The sequence below is a fragment of the Pygoscelis adeliae genome, unplaced genomic scaffold, assembly GCF_000699105.1.
Source record: "Pygoscelis adeliae isolate BGI_AS28 unplaced genomic scaffold, ASM69910v1 Scaffold62, whole genome shotgun sequence".
Taxonomy (NCBI): Eukaryota; Metazoa; Chordata; class Aves; order Sphenisciformes; family Spheniscidae; genus Pygoscelis; species Pygoscelis adeliae.
In genome coordinates, this window is record NW_008824401.1 from 6,650,022 (window position 1) to 6,661,003 (window position 10,982).

The 10,982-nt window shown below is 37.5% G+C and overlaps 1 protein-coding gene across 1 annotated transcript in view; it reads right to left on the reverse strand.

The window, feature by feature from the left end:
* Positions 1 to 526: 526 nt before the first annotated feature.
* NETO2 (neuropilin (NRP) and tolloid (TLL)-like 2) overlaps positions 527 to 10,982 on the reverse strand; it is a 33,106-nt gene continuing 22,650 nt past the window's right edge. Inside the window, exons 7-9 of the mRNA XM_009320339.1 lie at positions 10,312 to 10,540; positions 4,121 to 4,234; positions 527 to 1,107 (exon numbers count right to left, since the gene is read on the reverse strand). Of these exons, the coding sequence (XP_009318614.1) occupies positions 527 to 1,107; positions 4,121 to 4,234; positions 10,312 to 10,540 (924 nt within the window). The remainder of the gene's footprint in view (positions 1,108 to 4,120; positions 4,235 to 10,311; positions 10,541 to 10,982) is intronic.

Genomic DNA, 10,982 nt, shown 5'->3' on the forward strand with positions numbered 1-10,982 from the left:
TAAATGGTAGGCAAGATGAAACAGATGGCTGTAACATAATTCTTGAGTCTTAACTGGCACTTAACACTAACTTTACTTTCAATTTGACAAATACAATAAGACACCTATGTTGACATACACGTGGTGCACTTAACTACTTTTATTTATGTAACTGAGGTATTAATATTGTCTTGAAAAGCAGACATCTAAAGAAGAGAAAATTATATAAGGAAGAGAATGTAGTCATGGTTTTCAGTGTTCAATGATTAGTAGTTGTTGTTTTTTTTTCTTCCAATATCCTTAAGTTACAATTTCCATGCAAAGTCTCTGTCTTACTCCTCCACTAGATAGGTAGCTTGGGAAGATAGGAGGAAATCCACCATTTGTCAGCAAGATTTAGTTACGAAGACTCTGTTTTTTTTAAATGAAGTATAATAAGCTAAAAGTGTGTGTATCTCACACGCTGCATATAGTACACGTTTAATATATACACTGTCATTATACACAAGCATCTTGTATATACACTGATACCACCTTCACGAGGAAATTAAAAGTCAATAGATAATGAACCTTGTGCCGTATCTTCTCTTCCTCTAACATAGATTTCACACGGAATCTCCTCCATCACCCGGTCTTCTATGACTTGCTCCGGGCAGTCATGCGCTTGTTTGAAAGTGTAACTACTTTTCTTGAATGTGCTATTAAATGTTTTCATTGGTTGAGGCTGTGCAAAATCATTGTGAAAGGGAAGTTCCATGGAGCTGAGGTTTGTCCTGCTTTGTTTTATATTAGAGGCTTGGGAGCCACAGTGGTGGTCATGGATGCATCTGGAAGCTGTTGAAGGGCGTCTCATTTTCTGATAGTTTTCAAGTTCTTCTGATAAATCTGCCAAATCTGCAGAAATTTCTTTGTCCCTTAGTGAAAATAGTTCATAATGTGGAGGATCAAATACTTCCTGGAAACCAGTTTTATTGAAAGCAGTCTTGCAAGCCATAACCTTTTTGCGAGGTTGCTTTACTTGTACTAGAATTGAAATGATGAGAAGAACTAAAACTATCCCTGACGTAATGCCAATGATTGTTCCATGAGTTTTGGTGATTTGTTCAAACAATCCAGTTTTTTTCTTTTCTGCAAAGAAAAAACAAGGATTATGATATGGCTTTTATTATTTTCCACACTTTTGATCATGTATTAAAACAAAGCAAGCTGTATTGTGATTGCCATATAAGTGCTGTATTAATGAAATGACTTAATGGCACTGGAGACTAGACCTGTATGTCAATGGGATTTATCATACTGGATCTGTGCCTTTGTTCAGCAAGTCCAATTCCCTGTCTGCATTAGTGGCTACCATATGATAATTCAGTGGTAGGTGGAACTCTGTGGCCAGTGCATGCTGACTCAGTTGGGATGTGGCTTCAATCCTGAACCTATACTGATCAGTTCATATTCCAAAATCCATGAGTTAAATAGGAATTTAGCTACAGATGATGCTTCTTTTACCATGGTTTGCTCCTGCTGGTAACATTCCCATTGATGTCAGAAGGAAACACAGATTTAAAATTATCTAGTTCTTCCTTAAAAGTGAAATACTATCGTAGTGATGATGTAAGATTGACTGTACTATTTGTTTTCACATCTTTTGGAAACTTAATGACTGTGTCTATTGCATAAGTCTGTTATACCTATTTCAACAGAGGGAGCTTTAGCATAGATGCAGTCCAGTATTAACAGTCCAGTAATCAAGTCAGTTGGAAAAATGAAAGGGGAGGGGGGCGAGGGGCAACTAACTCAACCCAAATCATATGGCACTTTTGACTAGTACTTCATATGAAAACACACAAGATGGCAGCATCAGAACAAGATGGTTTTCCATACTTCAAATTCTTATTTGAAGATTAAAATTTTCCAGTTGGATTTGTTCTATAAATGTACTTGTCCTAGGGGACTGAAGCAATTCTACACTGAGACTCTGCAACATCTGCTAGTGGGGGAGAAAAGCATTTAAGACTGTGTAGAAGAAAATGTAGTAGCCTAAATGTTGCATATTATTTTCAGATATCTGGCTCCTGGCATCTGGATATGTGTGTTATGTACCCAAGTACTCCACACACAGTGCACGGAGAGAGTTATATACCATCATACGCTATTTGAAACAATCCATATACTAAACAGAGAGTCCCAAGGAACTGGCTAATAAGAAGTTATGTCTGAAATAAAGTTCTTCTTGGACTGTTTACTCCGAGTTACATTTATACCTTTAATGTGAAGGAGGATATCTCCCCTTGTCCTGCCTAGCTAGATCTTAGTGTTAGCATACTTTGTGGGAGGTATGAATTTCAGTGCTATGGTAGTTCTCTCATCTGCATCTAGGTTTCTTAATTCTTGGAAGATGTTCTAATCAAAAAGTGGTTATGCAAAAGGTGATGTCTTCTCCAGTCTCTTAAAAGAAACTGCACACAACTGACTTTTCTATTAATTTTTGTGTCACTGGGCTTAGGCATAAGGTAGGGCACAATATGCTCAGATTTAGGTAGCTGTTGATGTGGTCTAAATGAGAACTCTGGGTGCCTGCAGGAATTGAGCACAATTGTGAGAAGCTTTTTTTTTTTTTAAGGCTAGATATTGCTCATTTGGTTGCATCCGTCTACCTTAGCTGGCAATATGGATCCAGTCTTCAGCTGCCTCTTAATTATCTGCTCTGCAAGTATTAAAGCAGAATTTAGATTGTATTCAACATACAACATGGTAGGTTATTCAGCACCAGATACAGCAATTTACAAATATTGGGAAAGACACTTTCTTCACAGTGTGATATGGTTTTTATGGAATTCATTTTTTAAATACTGCAGTATGTAAGTGAAGTGTGGATTCTAGGCAAGATTCTAGAAAGCAGTTGGCAGAGATGGGAAAGAGATCTAGAAATTACACTTAAGAGCGAACATTGAATATTGTCAAAGCTAAGGATTGTTTAGAGGAAGCTTACTTCTACATTGAAAACTTGGGAGTTATGGATCAGTTTTGTTAACTGGAAAGCTGCCATAATATACCTTGCATTAGAGTATTTATTAGTGGTGTGAATTTTTTTGTTTGCCCAAAATGCAATTTCAAAGTAGTTTTTTTAGTATTTATTTAATAAAAAATTTAAGCTGGATTTGTGTGTTGAAAAGCCATTTTATTTCAGGATTTTCTATAGAGAAGGTTTTGACCCTTCCTGCAGGGTCAACTTCTCTTTGAAATGGAGTACATATTTAAATCTTTCAGGAGTTTTGTGTTCAAACTTATTTATGCCATTCTATTTGTCAAAAAAACCCAAGCTCAAGCTTGTTGATTATTGTTTTCTTTTAGCAATAAAAATTGTTGACCTTAAACTGGTTTTGTTCCAACTATGAAAATTCAATTATTGCTGAAGCACAGGTGAATATATTTGTGCTTTAGCAGAATAACAATTTTCTCAAATCATGAGAATTTTTCCTACAAAACCTGATATTGAAACAAGTCTTTACTGTAGTTGTGATGGTTTAAACAGTACTCCCCTACCCCATGTTCTAGAAGCAGTGATTTACATGTGTCTGTTTTCCATAAGCAATGACTTCTTGCTTCCTAACAATTCCTTCTTCCTCCCATCCTTTCTCACACCATATGCAGCAGCTGTATTTACTCTGAGATAGTCTGTGATTAATGACTTAAAACAAATGTTTTAAGATTGTATTTGTCTTTTAAGATTGCTTCTATTTCAGCCCTGAGAAAGGCCTTTTGTGCTTGAAGACTTGTCTTTTTCCAGCTCTATATTTTTTCTCTAATAAAAGGTATGACCTGTCCCTATGATCCTTGCTTCATTTAAAGTTTAGAAATGGATAGGATGCAACCTGGCAAATAAAATTCTATTTCCTATTAAGCTGGCATCCTTTTAAAATAGAGTATATGCTGAAGAGGAAGAAATTTAATTATAAAGCAGTAAGATCAATATTCAGGATGCTTACATGTCTCCTGAGTTTAAATAAAAAACTTGGAACACCTTCCTGAGATTAGTAGAATAGCTGTCTTCAGCATATTTCCAGGAAAAAGATATTTCATTACTTCCTTGAAAGGCAAACTGACCAGCCTAGCTCATAAAGGCTATACTTTGCACTATATTCACCTCTGCAGTGATTTTCGTCCCAAGGGTATGCACAGTTTTGAATGCCATTGCAGACTAAAGAATTATTGATGCACATGTTGCTATGGCAGAAGTAAGTGTTGCCTGAGCAGGGAGCTGCAGGAGAAAAGAGAAAGAAAACATTAGGAATTTTCAGTCATTGATGCATTGCAATAAAACTAGTAAATTCCTGTTGGTTTTTTTTGACATGCATACTCATTCTTTGTCTTTGTTTCAAACACCATCACTTTTCCCGCATGTCACTAATTATCGGACGATCTACTCTTTCTTTATGTGGTTGCTTTCAGGTGTATTATAAAAAAAAAAAACAACTTACTCAAAATGGGTAGCAGATAGACAGTCACACAACACAGATAACGGAAGAAGGCTTTAATACTTGTCTTCAAAAACTTAATACTTAAAAATCGCATTCTCACCATCAATTATATATTTATTCAATCTGCTGTGCATCTGCTATGTAGATGGTATAGCTGGTTGTGAAGCAGTTCCTGAACACCTGCATTTTAGAGCCCATTAATATCTTAAGGCAAATCAGATTTCAGTTTGTGGAGGACTGTTTCAGTAATTGCAAGAGATTTCAGTAACTGGAGGCATCTAAGTCATCCCTGCTTGTGAATCAAAGCTCTTAGATCCTCTTATTAGAGCTAATGCAGGGATTAAGAGAAAGTACAGTTTAGCTTTTTATCTATCTGTCTGTATATAGTTAGAAATTTGAAGAAATAAATTAACTGGAAAGTTGCCCTAAAGATTTTTGTTTCCATGAATGTTATAGCTCCTTGACATTAGAAAAATGTATTTCAGGATGCTGTATAATATACATAGGGAATTCTTTATGAATTCAGGGTACTGGGCAAGAAATTGATTTTTTCCTTTCTGTCTCAGTAATGTATTTTTATGATAGAAATATTTATTATTAGTGGAGTCAGTTATATATTAAAACAGCAAAGATGTGCGATAGACATTCTACTATTGGGTTTCATAGAAAGAATGTATTCTTGAGCAGTCTGGATCTCTGAAACATAATGCGACACCAAAGGGTAGAGCAGAGGAGGGTGACTAGTCCTGAATACAGCGTGTTTCTCACTTAGTCCTTCTGTTAGGCTTCGGAGTCTCAGTGACAAAAAGAGGAGTTACGCCTAAGAGAAAAGAAAATTCAAACCTTTAATTCTGAATTTGCATTCCCTAAATCTAATATGCGTTGTCTTCCCATTTCTTAGTCCACTGAATTTTGGTAACTTACGCTCAATGGTTTTAAGCTTTTGTATTAGCTTCCTGTTATTGCTTAATCCCTGGCAACCTGGCAGGAAGTTCCATATAGAAAGTTTGTTCTTTAATTGTAGTGCAAGTGCTGTAGTACTTTAACGTAATACAGAATGTATTTAGAGTGTATTTTGGAAGAGTCTATGTAATTTCAGTGTTTAAAAATGTCATAGTAACTATCGTATCTATCTTCCTCGTGGAACTGAGTTGAGAATTTAACTGCTTGGAAGGTAGATTTAGTCTGAAGAACACTGCTTTAAAATATGACCAATGCTTAGGAAGGTATAGATCACACCCATTGTATCAGTTACGAATGAGATGTCACGTTAGGTGCAAGCAGGGTCAGGTGCCCTGGGAGGAATACAGACACAGTGAGTATGCAGGGATGGGGCTGGGAAAATCAAAGCCTACCTGGGGTTGAATATGGTGAGGGACATGAAAGGCAACAAGAAGGGCTTCTTCAAGTGTATCAGCAACAAAAGGAAGGCCAAGGAAAATATGGGCCTACTACTGAATGGGACAGAGGGGAGCTTCCCTTGATGCCTGGGCAGGTGATAGAGCAAATAATCTTGGAAGCTGTTTCCAAACCTATCAGGCATAAGGTCATTGGGAGTAGTCAGCATGGATTTATGACGAGGAAATAATGCTTGACCAACCTGATTGCCTTCAACAATGAAATTACTAGCTTAGATGAGGAGAAAGCGGTGGATGTTGTATACCCTGACTTTAGCAAGGCTTTCAAAATTGTATCCCGTAATATCCTTGTAGAGAAACTGATGAAGTACAGATTACATAGGAGGACAGTGAAGTGGACTGAAAACTGACTGAACTGCCAGGCTTGAAGGGTTGTGATTAGAGGCACAAAGTCCAGCTGGAGGCCATCGCTATTGGTGTACCCCAGGGGTGAATAGTGAGGCCAATGCTGTTTAACTGCTTCATTAATGACCTGGATGTTGGGACAGACTGCACCCTCAGCAAGTTTGTAGATGCTACAAAACTGGGAGGAGTGGCTGATAGACCAGACAGTTGTGCTGCCATTTGAGACAGGCTGGAGAAATGGGTCGACAGGAAGGTCATAAAGTTCAACAAAGAGAAACACAAAGTCCTGCAGTTGCGGAGGAGTAACTCCACATATGTGTACAGGCTGAGGGCCAGCCAGCTGGAAGGCAGCTTTGTAGACAAATACTTGGAAGTCCTCGTGGAGAAAAAGTGGAATGTGAGGCAGCAATGCATCCTTGTAGGAAAAAAAGCCAACAGCATCCTGAGCTGCATTAGGAAGAGCATTGCCACTAGGTCAAGAGAGGTCATTCTTCCCCTCTGCTCAGCACTGGTGAGACCACATCTGGAGTGCTATGCTCAGTGTTGGGGTCACCAGTACAAGAGAGAGATGGGGGCATCCAGGGAAATGGCATGAAGATAAGGACTTGGAGCATCTGACGTGACTGGTATGGGTTGCCCTGAGTGGTTGTGGAGTCTCCATCCTTGGAGATGTTCAGCAACTGACTGCATATGGTCCTGGGAAACCTGCTCTCCTCGATCCTCTCCGACCAGAGAGCCTTTCTAGTTAGGTTTCTAAATCAACAGCCTTTTTTTCAAGAATGTTTTATGCCCTCTTTGTTTCAAGGCCAAACCATTTTTCAGTGGACATGATTCAGTGGGACTTCTTTTTAAGTTCAACCATGCAATTACCTGGTAAATGGAAGAATAAAATCAAATATTTTCCTGCATTCAGACCTAACTGTGTCTTTAACTGTTTCACCAACTGCTACTGCTCAGGAAAGAAAATATAAAGGAACCTGGTTGTTGTGTTGTCGGTGTGCCAAACTATCACCTACAATCTATCAAGAGTGGATGCTAAGGCAATTCACATCATTAATGGTTTAAGGCATAACGTAAGCATCATATGAAATCATGATACATCATGATGTAAAGCATTGTCTGAAATTATGCTGCAATTAAACGCCAAAGGGATTCACACCTTCTCCCTGAAGGACTAAATGATGATAGGCTAAAACTTATGCAGGAGTATGAATCTAGGTATGAAAACAGGTATTGCAGACAACCTAAAGCAATTCATAGAAACAGGAAGATGTACTCAACATTTCTAACCATTATACATGCATAGTGGGAGAAAGGCTAATAGTGAAAACAGAAATGTTCATGATGCAGACTACAAAATAAAAGGCTCTCGGCCTTATTAGCACACGTGGGGAGAAAAGACTTAAGTAGTTTTTCCTTCTGAATTTGGAAAGAAAGATTGCGCAAGCTTTCCTTTATAAAGGATAAACAGGATCATAATTTAAACAGAATAGCTTAAAAAGGCTATGTATGTAATAGGCTACAATATCTACTAAAATATTTCTGATTGTGAGATAAAGGAGGATCTATGAAATTTGTGTCCAGAGTGGTTGTCATGGATCCATGTGTATCTGCTGGTGTTTCAATATGGATCTGTATAGAGTTGTAGTTCTTTTGGAGGCACAGAGGGAAGAATTATGATGTAAGATGCATTCCCTTTCTTATTTCCCTGAATAGGGGAATTTTTTTCATGTTTGTGTTTTTGGATGATGCATTCTGCTGCTGCTCCTCCATCTGCGAGCACAGTCTCTATCTTACATTCCTGTGTAGTCTCTTTAACATTTTTGGGGGATGGCTTTTGTTCACAAGTTCATAAAGACGGGCCAAATGGACTTCATTTTCCTTTTGTTTGTCACTTGGGGAGTACAAAGTCTAAAAGTCACAATGACTGATCGGTTCTAGTCCAGGACTTCAAGGACATAGCTGGACTCTTCTCATAACAGCTGCCTAAGACTGGTGCAATGTTCATAGTGTTCTTTTTATCTAGCATTATTCATGTATTGAATCAAGCCAGAAATCAAATACATTGATTTTTAACATTGCTGTTAGCTGAATTACTTAGTCAAACCTGCAAGCAGTACTAGGAGTGTGTTAGGTGACTGTCATGCACAATTAGTTCATTTATGTAAATCTTTTCAGAAATATTGATTGTTTTTATGGTTGGCTTCATATAATTACAAATCATTAGTAAGGTAGAAGAGGAAAAATAGCTTAACGATCTGAAAATAAGATAAGCATGGATTCACTTTTTTCAGTTAGAAAAATTGGTTATCACTAGACTATTTAAAAATACATGAAACATTTTTCAGACACTTACTTTTGAATTACCCTATCCAAGAAAGACAGTATCTCAGGTTAGAAGATAAATAAGAATAACTACGTACCTTTGCAGATTTTTCTTCTGCTGATGACTTTTGAGCTGCTTTAAAATCATAAGTTTGAAAATTATCTAGCTTTAGGAGTAGTTACTGTTTCAGCCTCTTGCACTCAAAAGAACCCCACAAACCCCACCCCCACAAACCCAAACTGAACAAAAAAAAGAAACCACTCCAATATTTATAACATAAATGGATAATTTCCCTGGCAAAGTTCATAGCATTTTCTAGATTGAAAGCTGGAATAACTTGCACTATCACTAATATTAATAATTGTGTTGAAATAAAAGCTACTGGAAAAGCAGTTAAATTTTGCAAGTTGTGCTTAAAACTGGTATTTACTGACATTCACAATATCTAAAGTTTATGAAATGCCTGTTGTAGGTTAAACAATAGACTAGTTTGAAATATGCAATTGTTCCTTACTACCATGTACGCAAAGTAAGCAATAAGCTATTTCTCTTATAAGTCTCTGTTACTTCAGAAAGATTGTTTTACAGACAGTAACTCTTCTCCTGTGTTAAACTTTACTGTTTTATGGAAGAGAATATAAAATCTACTTGTTACCTGTAACGTGAACTTTTTTGTAAGGTGGTGACCAGGATCCGTTTCAGGACTGGCTACAGACATGTTAGCTTTGTCAAAAAAGTTACTTCTCTGACAGCATAAGTGTACTATTTATTCTTCAAGCAGAACTTTTTGAAAACCTCTAGCACAAGCATAGGTCTGATTTCCTGAAGTGGCAGATATGTTTTATTCAGCTCTCCCCATGTATCTCAGATCTGCTCTGCAGTTCTAAACTTAGTCTACTTTTGTGCTGAAGATGCCACTTATTTTCAGGTTCTGCAATGTGGACAATGTCGTCCTTTGTAAATATGTGAGGCAACAAAATTCCATTTAGTTCAGAGAGAAAGCACTTAGAAGAAAATCTCACAAAAAGCATGCTTTCAAGAAACATCTTAATTTACAATGGGAATGAAGACTATCTCTAACCCAGGCTATGGAATCCAAACAGAAATCCAGATTGCATTTACAGCTCTGCTTTTAATATAGCCTTCTTAAATAAATTTGGATTTAACTGCTTATCCATGGTTGTGCAACACAGCTGGGCTTTGCTAAGGGAGTGTGAGTGGGATCCTTTAGAGCCACATGCGGCTGAGAAGGAGGTAGCAGCTTAGTTGTAACTGGAGTGGGTGTAGTTCCAGATCCAAAGTTGAAGGTAGGGCTGCGGACAGGAAGAAGATCCAGACTCTGCAGGGTCACACGTGTTTTCTAGCCTTCTGAACACCCAGTGTGGGCTTGAGAAGAGGCTATTGTGGTGTCTGGCAGGGAACTGGAAGATGGGGGCTAGTGGGAGAGCACACTTCAGTCCCATTGCTGTCTTTTTAAGTAAGTCTGTGCTCATTTGTAGAACTCCCTGAGAGAAGGCCATAGCTTAGGGCTGTATTATTACTGAATTCAAATGAAAAATAAACCTTTTAAGAATGGAGGAATGCCTTTTTTCAGAACCATGCTTATAACTGTAATAAAGCAAATATTTAATTTACCTGCTAGGTATGTGAAGGGAACAGCAACAACCTTTTCTGTGTGTTCCTGCTGCATAATATATAGCTGATGCTTTTTCTAAAATACCTGAAGTACCCTGATACCAGGAGAATAGGCACTTTAAAATCTACTTACGATCCACAAATGAAGTGAACAGCATTCTGAATCTGCTTAGTCTGCTGCCTTCATCTGCCCACATTCGTACCACACCCGTCCCAGTCTGCAGCATGACATCGTTTGCTACGGTGCTGCAAAACTTTGCCTTCAGGTTTTCAATAGAACTACTTCCGTCATATACAGCAACAAAGTTTCTTTTGCATTCATTTGAATGCTCCATTTGATAGTCGAGAAATCGCAAATAAATCTGTTAGAAAATAGAAATTAATGTCTTTAGGAAAAGTAATACAGAGAAGACAGTTTTGTTTCTTAGCAAATCTTGAATAGGATGTTTTTTTCCCCTTACGCATGTGTAACTCCCAATTCACAACACTTTCAAACTTATATTTTCTCATTAAATGTCAATGCGGAGTATTATGTGAAATTTGTCTGAAGTATCTGTTTCAATTCTCTCCCCTCCCCAAAACAATCTTTACTTAATAATTTACTCTGATATATTTCTGCTCCCCTTGGGAAAAAAAGTAAAAAGCAACACACTTGCTAAAGAAAGCCCTAAGCAGCTCTGCTAAATGTGCAGTCTATTACTCTAGAAGAGATACAAGAAACACATAAACGTGCTGAAAGCGTTTTAATGGTATTTTCACTGATCTTCTTTCTTTTTAATTCATGAGAAGAATTTTAAAATATAA